Source organism: Miniopterus schreibersii, assembly GCF_964146895.1.
Source record: "Miniopterus schreibersii genome assembly, chromosome: 2".
Lineage (NCBI taxonomy): Eukaryota > Metazoa > Chordata > Mammalia > Chiroptera > Miniopteridae > Miniopterus > Miniopterus schreibersii.
Window position 1 is genome coordinate 52356378 of NC_138102.1, and position 15399 is coordinate 52371776.

Below are 15399 nucleotides of genomic sequence, written 5' to 3' on the forward strand. Positions count from 1 at the left end.
TATCTGGCAAAACAACTATAACAAAAGAATGGTGGTTTTTTTTTAAGATTTCATAGGAAAATAAAATATCAGGTGCTAATCTACTGCAGAGAGAAAAAAGAAAATGATGATGAGAATGTCAATTTCACAATAAATTCTTAACAAATGTCTGTACTGAATAAAGCTGATTTTTAAAAGGGCACCATCACAAAATAAGTCTGAGATGACAGAAAAAAATAAGAAGAGGAAACAAAAAAAATCATATTAAGAATTCAGCATTATACCTTACCTCAAAAATACATTACAGCATCTACTGGTCTAACATTATCTGAAATTTAAAAATAAAAAGGTGCCTTGGGTATTTCTCCCTGAAGAACGGTCACATGTTCTTAGATCATCAGATGAGATATTGCTAAACCAGGGATTTACAACTTTTTTCATCTCATAGCACACACAAACTAATTACTAAAATTCTGTGGCACACTAAAAAATACATTATACTTTTTGCCGATCTAACAAAAAAAAGATATAATTTTGATTGATTTACAAATAATAATAATTACCTAACTTTTTAGCTGCAAAGTGACTTTTTAAAAATCAGGTGACTATACTTAAGTATTTCTGGTACCAAGAATTAACCCCTCAAATGCAACCTTATTATGGGACGTGACCAATAAGATGCAACTCTATTTTATGACCTATATACTTATGGTTCAAGACAGCGCATTCACACGGGACAGCTATTGTGTGTTGGCTGTTGTCATTTTTTTATTTCACAATCTAAAGGAAAAGAGGTCAGTGTCCCTGACTAAATAGTCAGGTATTGCATGTTTTAAAAATTCTTGCAGCATACCAGTTAAAAATCACTGTGCTAAACCAATGGAAAGCATGCCATGTTACATAAACAATATTATTCATCTCACACACAGGTTCCATAAGACAAAACCTTCCTGTTTAAGACCTTGCATTATACTTAACAATAACATGATTGGTCAAAAATAAGGTCCTAGGTAATGTTTAATAAGAAATATATTGAATTTTAAAACTTCTCTTGGCAGAATGTGCTCAACATCTTTTAGGTTCATCAAGTCACATGTTCTGAAACAGCCTGGGCCACAGAAATCAATGGATTCTTCTACATTATACCTATTCTTCATATGATTCCTATTTATGAGTCCAGATTTTAATAAAGTTCAATAAAGCACGCCAAAATTAGTTCCCTCTCCCTTCTCCACTTCCTCCAAAATTCTTAGTCTATGCCCTTCTCAATATTCAATTCTATTTAGAAACAAAAAGGATTAAAATTCACTGCAAAGTCCAGGGAAGGAACTGTGTTTTATTTACCTTTTTAATCCCATTGCCTAGCCAAACCACAGACACTCAAGTTATATTTGCTGAGCTGAAATAAAGATTACATCTCTATTTTAATAGATAATCTAGTCATTTGTATGTCTGCATATGTCCATTAAGCTACGTTTATAATGAATAGTTTAATATATTTGTTATTTATGCCATGTTAAAGAGGTAGAAAAGACATATTTGGCTACTAATCTAAAATCAGGCATTCTAATTTAATCAGCTCCAAATATTACCTGCACAGGACTGATAGCCCTAACCCAGATAAGAGAATTTAAATTTCTATGTTAATTTTATGTACCCCTAAAAACCATACTGTAATTAAGTTATAAACAAGATGGTATCTTAGCAGCGTAATTTCACATCTGTGCTTACTAAGTGAAAGTAACAGTTAAACATGTTAGTGAAAAAACAGTCTGGACATAACTGGTAAATTAATGTGAAGTAAGCAGTAAAGTTACTCCATGTCAGCCAAAGCTAACAAGTATAAAAAGTATCAAGCTCCAAAGGCAGCAACTGTAGTGAGACTGATTAGTATTAAACTGAGAACATAATCAATGATTAAACAGAAGATTAAATTAAATACAAAAATGAATTAAATTAAATACAAAAACTATCACTGGAGTCATAGTTTTCCTTACCATGTTATTCATATCACCAATCAAATGAGATCGATATAAAGTTCAGATTGATATAAAGTTCAATTAAATTAACATCTATTAAGTATAATGGCTGCATCCTTTGACTCCCAATTGTTATGGGTAAGACTCAAATAGGAAGTCATCAGATGAATAAAAAGAATAAAAGCAGCTACTAATAGTAAACACCTCTGGGAAGTGGAAAAAGAGTGGGAAGTCTTCAACTTTTACCTCTTACTTTAAATCATAAAGGTGTCCCACTTTATAATTTAAAACAAACCCACCTGTGCTTATATGTAAATAAAGAAAAATTTGAAGAAAATTCTCTAAAATATTAATAGCAGTTAGCTTGGGTGGTATGAACTCCACTTTTTATTTTTCAGTATTTGAAAAAAGTGGTATTTTGCAATAGCTTCTAAGTTACAAATCTATAGAACTGATACACATGTGTATTTTATTTAAATACACATGTATTTAAATACACATTTAATACACATGTGTATTTTTATCTGAAAATAGTGGTATTTTGTAGCTTCTAAGTTACAAATCTATAGAACTGATACACGTGTATTTTATTTAAATGCACAAAACTGGAAGGAAACCCAAATGCCTGAAAACTATACCCAAAAAAAATTTCTCTAGACTACTCACGAAGAAAAGTATCTTATATATGCATTTGCAAAGCTATCTCTACACAATTAGCATACTGTTTGCATGAAGCAGAATAAAGGCATTTATAAGGTCTAATACTAGTCTTCTGGCTTTTCCGAATACCGGATAATAGAATAACAAAATGTTCTGACTGATTAGCTCACTAAAATTTCATAATGCCTCTAAAATTTTTGCTAATCAGAATAGGTGCCCCCAAAAGATCCTTGGTCAACTTATCCTTTTTATTCAATGGCCCAATGATAAATACTCCACCACATAAAGAGTATTTTAAATTACTTGTAATAATTTTTAAGAGCATGCACCTAATCAGAAACCATTCAAAAATTTTTAATGCACTTCACCTTTATTGCAGGTTTTATTATATCCTTTAAGGTAGGTTTTATTATATCCTTTCACCAATAAGACAACCAAGTCTGAGAGGTTTGGTGATTTTTCAAGGTCTTGCTGCCAGAATCCACATGCAAAACTCTGGATGCTCTTGTACCTATTTACTTTTCAAGCCCCATCTCTCACTGAAGTATCTTTTTGTACCTTGTTCTCTAATTTTAACCACAATGAACTCTTCAAGTTCTCAAAGAGTCTATAACCATCTCTTCCCTCCAGATTTTTGGCCCCTGGTTTATAATAAATTGTTCCTCAATCTTTAGGTGACAAATTAACAAAAAACCTGATTTTATATATATATTTTTTTAATAGAAAAATTAAATTCACTTTCCTTTCAAATTTGTTCTAAAGCCACTTTCTCTGGTCCTTTTTGTAAAATGTTTTTATTGATTTCAGAGAGAGAGGACAGGAGAGGGGGAGAGAGAGAGAAACATCGATGTGACAGACAAACATCGATAGGCAGCCTCCCACATGCACCTAACCAGGGACCAAACCCACAACCTGGGCATGTGCCCAAACCAGGAATCAAACCTACGACGCTGGATGACACTTAACCAACTGAGCCACACCAGTCAGGGTTCTCTGGTCTTTAAAGACCTAAGATCCTGAGCAGCAACAGATTTTCCTTTGTTACTAACTTATTAATGATATGAGTTATGCCAGCAATTATATTTATTTAGTAATGGCTTGATTTTACTGGTATTAAAAGTATACTAGTAGTAATTGCTAGATGTAAAACTAGGCACATAACTAATAGTTAAATGAGAAAATATGGTTCTTAAAACCTGGAACGTAGCAAAATGAATTTTAATAGAGATGTAGTAAAAAAAATGAAATTAAAGTACAGAATAGGGGCATACTGAAAACATTTTATGTGGGAATTAAGAAAAAAAGGAGTTTACTTCTCTGGAGGCTCAAATATGGACTGACTACACAATTGTCAACAAAGGTGATGCAATGCTAGTCTGCTATAAGAAGTATTATTTTAATTTTGTATCCTGCTACTTTACTGAATTCATTTATCAAACAGCATCTTTTACAGAACTAGAATAAATAATTCTAAAACTTACATGGAATCACAAAAGACCCCAAATAGAGCAATCTTGAGAAAAAAGAACTTGGAGGTATCACACTACCTGATATCAAACTATACTATAACACCATAGTAATCAAAACAGTACTGGCATAAAAATAGACACATTGATCACTGGAACATAATAGTGAGCCCAGAAATAAACCCATGCCTATATGGTCAATTAATCTATGACAAAGGCGGCAAGAATATACAATCAGGCAAAGACAGTCTCTTCAATAAACGGTGTTAGGAAAACAACAGATACATGCAAAAAAATGAAACTAGACCACCTTTTTACACCATGTACAAGAATAAACTCAAAATGGATCAAACTTAAATATAAGACCCAACGCCATAAAACTCCTAGAGGGAAACACAAGTGGTAAACTCTCTGACATTGCTTTTAATAATATTTCTTTTGGATATATCTCCTCAGGCAAGGGAAACAAAAGAAAAAATAAACAAATGGGACTACATCAAACTAAGAAGTTTTTGCACCGCAAAGGAAGCCATCAACAAAACAAAAAAACAACCTACTGAATGGAAGAAGATATTCGCCAATGATACATCTGATAAGAGATTAATATCCAAAATTTATGAAGAACACATATAACTTAACACCAAAAAAACAATCAAATTAAAAAATAGTCAGAGAACCTGAATAGGCATTTCTCCAATGAGGACACAGAGATGGCCAATAGACATATGACAAGATGCTCAACGTCACTAATCATCAGAGAAATGCAAATTAAAATCACAAAGAGGTGCTACCTCACATCTATTAAAATGGCTATCAACAAAAAACAAGTGTTAGCGAGGATGTGGAGAAAAAGAAACCCTTGTACACTGTTGGTAGAATACAGATTGGAAAGTGGTATGGAGTTACCTCAAAAAATTAAAAACGGAATTGCCTATGAACCAGAGATTCCACTTCTGGAAATACATCTGAAGAAACTCGAAATGCTAATTCAAAAGAATATATGCACTCCTATGTTCATTGCAGTGTTATTTACAATAGCCAAGATTTGGAAGCAACCTATGTGCCCAACAACAGATGATTGGATGAAGAAGATGTGGTACATATATACAAGGAAATATTACTTGGCCATAAAAAAGAATGAAATCTTACCATTTGTAACAATATGGATGGACCTAAAGGATATTATGTAAAGTGAAATAAATCAATCAGAAAAAGACAAGTACCATATGATTTTACATATATGTGGAATCTGAAGAACAAAATAAACAAAACAGAACAGACTCATAGATACAGAGGACAAACTAATGGTTGCCAGATGGGAGGGACATTGGGGGACTGGGTGAAAAAGGTGAAGGGATTAAAAAGTGCAAATTGGTGGTTACAAAATAGTCATGGGATATAAAGTAGAGCATAGGAACTATAGTCAATAATATTGTGGTAACTATGTATGGTGCCAAGTGGGTACTAGACTTTACAGAGGGGTCACTTTGTAAATTATATAAATGTCTAACCACTAGGCAGTACACCTGAAACTATTATAAAATAATACTGAATATCAGCTATAATTGAGTATTTATTTTAAAAAGAAGTATTATTCAGAATACTGCAGTAATCCACTGTATTCAACACTAATTATTCAGAGTGGATTATGGTATCAGCTATGGGAGGCCTATTTTATGAAGGACAATGACAAACAGAAGCAAGCTCAAAGAACGGTGATAAAGAATGATAAAGTTTTGGAAGACATCACAGCTGGAGAGTCTAGGCATGTTCAGAAAAGACTTAAAGAACCAGCCATGAAACAACCCAGATGAGAACAATTCAAGCAAAAAGTGAGAAGTGCAGACTCTAAAGTGGAAATGGGTTTGGCATTCAAAAACTGAGCTCAGCCTGGCTGGCGTGCCTCAGTGGCTGAGCGCCCACCTATGAACCAAGAGGTCACCAGTTCAATTCCCAGTCAGGGCACATGCCCCAGTTGCGGGCTTGATCCCCAACAGGGAGTGTGCAGGAGGCAGTGGATCAATGACTCTCTCATCATTTATGTTTCTATCTCTCTCTCCCTCTTTCTTCTTCTCTCTGTATCAATAAAAACATTTTTTTAAGTGAATTTAGCAAGGCAGTAGGACACAAAGTCAACATATAAAAACCAGTACATATCTCTAGCTCTATTGCTGAGATGGAGCTCCACTTGACAGAGAAGCATTGCAGACATATTAAAAAAGATGTTTTGACCCCTAAAATAATGAGAAAAGGCCGGAGAGAGATGTTCTGATCAAGTTCAAGATTTTACCAAATGTTGCAAAGAATCTGGAATCTTTATGGCAGCAAAATGCCAGAAAGTAAATTCTGCATTGAGAGAATGTCCAACGGCTTACTATAATGGCCCTGCCTTTTATGAAGAATGCAAAATGGAATACCTGTAGGAAAGAGAAGAATTCAGAAAACCTGGAATTCCTATCAAGAAAAGGCTACAGAAGCTTCCAAAAAGCACACAGGCAAATAGTCAAATGATACTCAGTAACTCTATTCGTGGAAATCACAATTATCTAAAATAATGGACACAAGGAAGTGTGTTTGTTTTATCCTTAATTTTGAAAATATTAATTTTATCTGAAATAGTTTTTTAATTAAAAAAACAGTATTTCTACATATAGCAAAGGACAATTAGAAATTAAAACTTTAAAACAGTATATTTTACAACAGCACCAAAAATCACTAAGTACTTGGGTATTAATCTTAACAAAATATGTGCAAGGTCTACATGCAGAAACTACAAAACACTGTTGAAACAAATCAAACAGATGATGAGATGTACCATCTTCATGAATTGCAAGACTCAATATTGTTAAGATGCTAATTTTCCCCCGAATGTAGTAATAGATTTGGACACACATTCACTATCAAAATCACAATAGGACTTTTTGTGGAAATTGTCAAGCTGACTGTAAAACTTTTACAGAAAGGCAAAGTAACTAAAATAGCCTAAACAATTTTGAAAAATAAGACTTACTATACAACTACAGTAATCAAAACAGTGTGGTACTGTTGAGAGAACAGACATATAATTCAACGGAACCAAACGCTCTCCAGATATATGGTAACTGATTTTTCACAAGAGTGAAAAATAGTCTTGGGCTAAGTCTAAGAGAAATATGCTTCTTTCCTATGGCATAAATTCAGAAGTTACAAATACTGACTTCTGCCTAAAGATTACTCCCACTTTACAAAGTGGTCAAAATGTGTTAGGGAAAAAATGAACAACAAATTTTAAAGGGGGTGAAACAAAAGGAAATTAACATAGATAGGGAACATCACCATAAGAACAATATAAAGGACATATGCTGGGTTTTAAGCCTTTTCTAGAATACTAAAGAGAGAAGAGTTGGGGGAAAATTATCATTTCAAAAGTATATAATAAACCTGAATAAGAAGACAAAGGGTTTGTTGCCAACATTCAAATATGTCCATCTACTTTCCATATATAAGGAATTTTCTACAAGCATTGAAAACCAAAAGCTAATTAAGTGCATTAAAAAAATGTTATTCCTTAGTGATGAGAAGGAAGATTATGGGGGGAAAGTTTATCATATAATAACTATAAGGCAGTAAAAAGTAAACCACCTGCTGAGAATGTAAGACAAAATATACCGGAGCAAATCAAAAGTTTACACCTGGTAGCACTCATTGTTCTTTTAATCGGGTGGCTGGCTGGGGGATGTTCCCTCTTCCCTCCCCAAAACTGAACCTCCAAACACAGACGAACTTGAAGGGTTGTATGTGGCAAAGAATAGTGTGGGAACTATTATACTGAGCTTCCCACGCTATAAAAGCAACTAAATTCCAGTTTTAAGAAACTGGAAGAGAAAAGGGGCGTGACGGGGAAGAGAAGTGACTTAATGGGGCAAGAGATGATTGAAAGGTGATTTCATAGTGCAGGCGGTGGATGAAATTACAAGGACTGGGTGGGCGAGTTTACAAAGCGTGGAGTCAGGTAGTGGAGGCAAATTAGTCACCCACAAGGGACGGGGGCTGGAAAACGATGGCATCGGCACGAGCAGGATGCAAGCAAAACGAAGAGGGAACGGGCACTAGGGACACAGGGCGAACATCCCTCCAACCCCGAGACGCAGGAGACGCGATGACGGGGGACGGGGAGCCAGGAGGAGCTGCGGCGGCTGGGAGCATCTCCGGGAGCCAGGTGGGAGCCGCACGGCCGCAAAACGGGCACACCCGCCAGAGGGGCCCTCACGGGATTAAATGCCAGACTCCTAGGGAGAGCGGTACGTGTAGACGGCCAGGGAGGACTCCAGGGTCCGAGCGACAAGACGCCTCACTCACCTGGTTGGTGACCTGGAAACGAAACAGAGAACACGATTTAGAGACAAACTGCTCCGGACCAGCCGCGGCAGCCCGGCTCCCTTCGCCCCCGCCTGCGTCCCCAGGCCGAAATCAGAGCCGCGCTCACCTCGGGATTGGCCTCCAGCGGCAGCCAGCGCTGACGCTCCATGGCAGCCCCGCCGGCCACTGTGCCGCTCTGACAGCCGTCGCGGTCGCAGCCCCAGCCGCTTCCGCCCCCGCGCGCCGTGACCTGGGACCGTCCAACCCGCCGCCCTCCGGGAGGGGTGCTGAAGGACTAAGAAGGGCTTGACAACACTCTAGCCCCCTCCTTGGTCCCTCACAGCGAGTCTTAAGTTTTAAGTTAAGGTACAATCAGAGAGGAAAATAATATGAGCCAGCTCCCTACTGCAAAAGAAAAAGTATCTGAACCTTCAGCCCGCTCCCCTCACTCTTGGACTGAGCCAAACTCTCCAGTGCTACGCATGCGCCGTACGCAGGTCTGGGACCGCGTGCTCGAGGGCGCCCCTCCCATTCCCGCTGTGTCAGCCGGAGGCGCTAGGGGGCGCACGACTGAGTCCTGGTATGAGAGGTAGGGACAGGTTAGCTGCCCACCTGGAAGCCCCAAGGCCGGAGGACGCCAGGGAGTTATGCCACAGAAGTTCCTTTGTCAAGGTGCAGAAGTGATGTGTGGACCTTGTCTGCTATTGCAGAGTGGAGGGCATGCTTGATAAAAAATGTCAAGTCCCTGTTGTGAATCAGACGCTGTACTAAGTGTTGGTTTACACAAAGCTAAGCTCAAGGTAGAAGATAAAGAGGTGGACAAAAGAACAATGAATCACAATGAAGTGTGACACATTTGTGGTAGTGGTAGCATGAGGTGTGCTGGAACTACAGAGACGTGCAGCTAACAGGGGAAGGGAGTGTCTGGAAGGCTTCCTGGAGAAGGTGGACAGCTGGAGTGAACCCTTTTAAAAGAGGAGCTCTGAAGAAGGGAAAGTATGCATTGCAGTTGCAGAGCCTGCAAAATTGAAGGACAGTGATTAGAGGTGATGCTGGAGGATAAGTAGGGAAAAGCCCGTCAAGATGTCTTGGCTTCATCTTGAAAACAGCAGGGACTCACTGAAGGATTTTAAGCAGGATTTCCATACCTCTCTTCTACCAGACTTTAAATTCCATGAGGCCTGCAGCAGCATATTTTGTAATTCTTCATATGGTTCCCCCAAAAACTACACCGGTGCCTGATACATAATAGATGCCCAACAGATATTTGGGGAGTGAATGGAATAATCTGGTACGCAGAATCACCATTTGTCAATGTAGAAAACTTGCAAGTGAAATGATGAAAGATTTAATTAAGGCAGTAGTCATAGAGATGGAGAGGCAGGCACAGATTAAAGACATACTGTTTTAAGGGAGTATCCCTTTGATGAGAAGAAATTGTCAATGGAAACTCCAGAGATTTGGCCTGGGATAGAATGCCTCATGTTACTATTCTGCACCCAATAGAGGGCATTCAGGGAGAGAAACAGAGAAAAAGATTATTTTATTATGCTGAGTTTGCCTTTCTTGGGGAACTTCCAACTCTCCCACTCATGTTTTTTCTGGTCACTGTTCTTTGACCTCCAAGGAATTTCCAACCCATGACTCCTCTTTTTCCTTGTCTGTCTGATAGTGCACTGTGGTTTGGTAGATCTGAAATATCCAGCACACGATGGGAAGCAGTAGTTGCGTAATACTTGAGGTGCATAGCTAGGCTCTCAGTGGCATGCCAGGGACAATTTTCCAAGTGACTTGCTGTCAGAGGAATGGACTTGCTCCAGAACCCTGAGTTTCTGCACCATGACTCTCCTATCAGGGCTTACTTAAGACTCCATACAGCACCCTTATCTACCATGAGTATCTTGAGCACCACTGAATCTGCTGAGACATAGGACCAAATAACAAGGCAGCTTGCATTTCAGCTTAGACTTGCTGCAGAGTATTCTCTTGCTCAGGGACCCACTTAAACTGGCAGCTGTCCATGTTACCCAATAAAACTGCTGCATCTGTATTCCCATATGTGATATATGCTGCCTCCAAAAGCCAAAAAGTCCCACCAAGTGCCTCTTCCCAATAAATGGGAAATGTAACATGCAATAACTTCTTCTTCACCTTAGAGAGGCTGTCCCAGCATGCCCAGACTTTTGGACCCATAAAAACTTAATATTAGCTTGGCCAGAGTGGCTCAGTTGGTTGAGCATCACCCTGTACACCAAAAGGTTGCAGGTTTGAGTACTGGTTAGGGCACATACCTGGGTTTCGAGTTCAATCCCCAGCCAGGGCACATATGGAAGGAGACCAATTGATGTTTCTCTCCCACATTGATCTTGCTCTCTCTCTGTGTGTGTCTGTCTCTCTTCCTCTCTCTAAGCATGTCCCTTGGGTAAGGATGAAAAAATGAATTTAAAAAAACCCCTTTATTTATGTAGTAGGTCCCTAATATTTATAGGGTTTAACTGTCTCCCTCTGGCATGGATGTACCTACAATCATATTGAGGGCAGTACTTCTCAAACCTGAATGTGCATACAAACATCTAGGGAGTCTGAAATGCAAATTTTGATTCAATAAGTCTGAGATGGGGCCCAAGATTCTGCATTATTGGCCCCAATTTTTTAACCCTCCCTTTATCCACACCCTTTGCCATATAACTTTTTTTTCCACTAAGGGGCAAAGTAGTGTTCATCCTCATTATTCATGAATCCTCCTTTTTGAATTTGCCTACTTGGTAGCATTTATTTGTTAACAATTCAACACCGCCCTCCCACCTCCCCACCCCCAATCAATACTCTTGTTACTTTCAGGGTCATTTGCAGAGATGGGCAGAGGAGTGGCAAAGAACTCGAGTTCCCAGCTAAAGTCTCATAGTGGAAACAAGTGTTCTTTTTTGCAGGCTATTTAGTGCCGTATTTTTTGCATTTTTGTGCTTTTCGTTGGTGATTTCACTGTGTATATGTATGGCCCAAGCATTGTGCTGATGTGCTCTAGTGTTCCTAAGTCCAAGAAGGCTGTGATGTGCTTCATAGAGGAAATACATGTGTTACATAAGTTTCTTCAGGCATGTTGTGGTGGTGTTGGTTGTGAACTCAATGTTAGTGAGTCAATAACATATATTAAGCAAAGTGTCTTTAAACAGAAACACACATAAAACAAAGTTGTGTGTCGATGAAAATGTGACCAGAGGCTCACAGAAACCTAACCTATAGTTCCCCTGGGAACAATGGTCCAGTCTTTACTAATTCAGTGTACATAATGACTTTATAGATCATAACTACCACAAATAATAAGACTCAGCTGTATATTTCCCCACTTCTTGACGTTGAGTTCCACCATGTGACTTGTTTGGGTCAATAAAATGGGGCAGAAATAGTGGTGTGCTGGTTCCAAGTCTGCATGTCTGCTTGCTGTCTTGCACTGCTACCATGGCCTTGAAGAATGTGTTTGGCTACCCAGCTGGTCCCAGGAACAGAATGAGAGACCCCTCAGCTGAGCTCAGGCTAGACTGTTCAACCCACTATTAACCCCACGCACATGTAAACTAAATAAATGTTTTCTTGTAGAATGACACTGGGGATTTGTGGACATTTTATCATTAATTTTACATGGCAAAAGCTAATTGCTATACCTGCCAGAAATTTGAATAATCAAATTAAAAGGAGTAGCCAGCTAATTGATAGACCTGCCCCAGTCCCCCACAGGAGAGGCCCAGCCCAAAACAAGCTGTGACTGCACAGGGAACAGTACTTCAGCCTAGGGACTCCTCTGTCTGGGCCACTGCTGAGAGGAGCCCACATAATTCTAATAACCAAATACAAAAGTGTGGTTTTACCTCCAAATTCTTTAAAAATTTATATGTTAATGCAACTTTTAATTTGTTAACAAACTGTTTAATTTTTTAAAAAATCCTCACCCAAGGATATTTTTTTCCTTTGCTTTTCAGAGAGTGGAAGTGGGGGGGGGGGGGAGGTTGACTGCACATGTCCTGACAAGGGCCAGGGATCCAGTGTGCAACTGAGGTACTTGCCCTTGGCTGGAATCGAACCCAGGACCCTTAAGTCCACAGGCCTGCTCTCTAACCACTGAGCCAAACTGGCTAGGGCTGTTTAATTATTTTAACTAAAACAAGATGTTATTTTAGCAATGAAAATTATATTCACACCTGATTCAGGCTTTACACTTAATAGAAACCTTGACATCCCTCATGTATTTGTTTGATTCTCACCCTAATCTGTAAGGTAGGTAGGTGACAAAATACAGTTGTCACCATACTACAAACAAGGTCTGGGTGGCTTGGAGAGGTTAAGTTGTTCCCAAGGTTGCACGAGTGACTTCAGCCTAGATTTCCTGCAGCGACATCTAGGATTATTTTCCAAGCAGGAAAGAAGCAAGAAGAGCAGCATAATGTTCACAAGCCAGGGAATGGAACTCAGAAAGCTGGGGCCTGGAGAAGGCTGAAAAGAAGGAAATAAGCTGTAAATTATTCTAGGAACAAATCTGCCTCTATTATGGGTCAAAAGTTGAAACATTTCTTTTTTCTTTTTTTAAATATATATTTATTGATTTCAGAGAGAGGAAAGGAGAGGGAGAGGGAGAGAGAGAGAGAGAGAAACATCAATGATGAGAGAGTCATTGATTGGCTACCTAGCCCACAACCTGGGCATGTGCCCTGACCAGGAATCAAACCCGATCTCCTGGGTCCTAGGTCGACGCTCAACTGCTGAGCCACGCCCGGCCGGGAGAAACATTTCTTATATATAAGACGGTGACTTTAAATGCACCTGAAATGAGTAAAAGTTTAACAGAGAATTGGGAGTCTTTAATGTGGTTTATTATATATTCTATAAACTTTACAAATGCAATTTTAATAAAGTGGAAAATGTATTGTTGCAACAGCAGGTGCCTGAATTCCTCTTAGGAAGGAACTGTCTATTCAGAAAAATGTCAATGATGAGCCACTTAGGTTGGAGACTGAGACCTTAGGACACAGGAGGAGGACGGCAGGACACACAAGATCATTGCTAAACCTCTCTGCATGAAAGAAGACTGTGAAGAGAGCTGGAAAAGGAAGGAGGAAAGAGGAAGAGAGGGAGAGAATGAGGGGATAAGTAAAAGGAGGTAAGAGTGAGGATCATGAAGCCTGCAAGAGAGAAATCTTAGAACTTAATGGGAGGTCAAGATATTTTATTTTCTTTGATCACTAATGAGTTTGAACATTTTTTAAAGCCGTTATTGGGCATTACTTCACAGTCTTTTCATTCTCCATCCATCCTGAAATTCTTTCTCAAAAGCCTGTAGCATTTACTATTTATTGCAGTGCTTCCCAGTCTTTTTCACCACATGATACAGATAAAACAATAAAATATAAACCATGCACTTTTAACACTGACAGATTAATTTTGATGGTTGTCAAAGAATATCAGGGTTTCCATCATTTCCTACTTGACTAAACTCATAGTTTCATTTCTCAGCAACTGATGAAAATTCAACAGCTTCTTTTCAAAAGCAACAGGAAGTTTAGGACAATTTGATATTTGATGCCTTAACAGTAGCACTTGTGTCTCAAAACCTGCTCATTCATCCTGATAAATTTCTTTCTTATATTCTGAGGGATTTGGCAACCTTTCCACCTTAAATTGAAATAAGCAACCCTTTTGATTTATCTACTCAAGACTATCCACTTTCTTTTGGAACTGTAAGTTATTTGGCTTCTTGGTAAGAAAACAAGAAAGTTTGGTCATCCCTACAATAATCTATATTTGCTTTACTGACACAAGTCTACAACCTACTGTTCTCTTTTCAGCCTATTTCCATGGGTGGTTAACTTTTTATCATGCCAAGTCACAGCATAATCTTTTAAAGACATTTTAAATGTCAGTGAAACATAATATACAGCCAACAATAGCCATAACTCAATAGAAATGTTGAACAGCTATGGCCAAGTTCATGCATGCACATGCAAAAGCATCTGAGTCACAATGGATGCCTGGCTACCTGTCACTGTAAGAAGCCATCTGATGCAATGTATGGCATGATTTTTGAGATGTTAAGTGTGAAAAAGTACAAATTGAACAATTGATGAAATGTAGTATTTGTATAACACCTGACTTAATCAGATAAAGTTGTCATTATAGTCCTCACCAGCCCAGGGAATCTTCCAGGTTCAGGCTCCACCCCACTTTCCCTAGGGCTATGGGGTCCAGTTTCTCTATATACCTGTAACTCATTCATGGTGCACCACTGTGGCTGCACACTGTCTTATATTATTAATCTAGCTGTCTTCCTGCTGCATGTGTATGTAGCTTGTCACCTCTCTTGAGCCTGCATTGCATTGAAAAATCACCATCCCAAAACAGCCTTTTTGCAGTACTTAAGAACATATCCAAATCTTACATAATTTGGTCTCACTTGTCTGCAGGATGGCTTAATAATACTCCCTACTTGATCAGAAATAATGACTATCATAATCAGGCACTTAACCTACTTAGGCTGCATTTTTAAAATAAGAGACTCTTTTGGCTTAAGGTCCCCTTAAGGTCCCCTTAAGCCAAAGGTTGAAAACTGAGTCCTGTCATGCAGATTTCAGGTAATTGTGTGAATTGGCCAGGTAGAATAAAAAAAAAAAAAATGTGGGGACAGAAACAAAACTGGAACATGTAAAACCAATCTAAATATATTCTCATTTGGTTTCTGACATAGTTTTTCTTTTTTTGTTTTCTTTGTTTTATTTTAAATATGTGGGTAGGCCAGATTTGGCCCAAAGGCTAAGAATTTGTGTGTACTCTGATTTAAGCTTTAAAAACCTCTGTGCATCTAGGATCACTACCCTGCTTCATTCCCAGTTCTGCATTTCTGCTTATGCTGCCCACTGATTACCACCACTACCCACCACCCCCACAACATTCACTCAATTACTTACATTCTTGAATAGCCTGAAGCACAA

At 38.7% G+C, this 15399-nt stretch overlaps 2 protein-coding genes across 4 annotated transcripts in view; one reads left to right on the forward strand and one right to left on the reverse strand.

Moving 5' to 3' along the window:
• UCHL3 (ubiquitin C-terminal hydrolase L3) overlaps positions 1 to 8900 on the reverse strand; it is a 47758-nt gene extending 38858 nt beyond the window's left edge. The window contains exons 1-2 of one of the 3 annotated variants that reach the window (XM_081130089.1): positions 8541 to 8684; positions 269 to 307 (exon numbers count right to left, since the gene is read on the reverse strand). Coding sequence is in view for 2 of the 3 variants with exons in the window: in XM_081130090.1 (XP_080986216.1) it covers positions 8423 to 8434; positions 8550 to 8591 (54 nt within the window). In the remaining variant the exon portion in view is untranslated. Of the gene's footprint in view, positions 1 to 268; positions 308 to 8422; positions 8435 to 8540 lie in introns of all 3 variants that reach the window. The other 2 variants (XM_081130090.1, XM_081130088.1) reach the window with 2 other exon arrangements.
• Positions 1 to 15399, forward strand: part of TBC1D4 (TBC1 domain family member 4) — a 309453-nt gene that overhangs the window by 82229 nt on the left and 211825 nt on the right. The window lies entirely within an intron of this gene.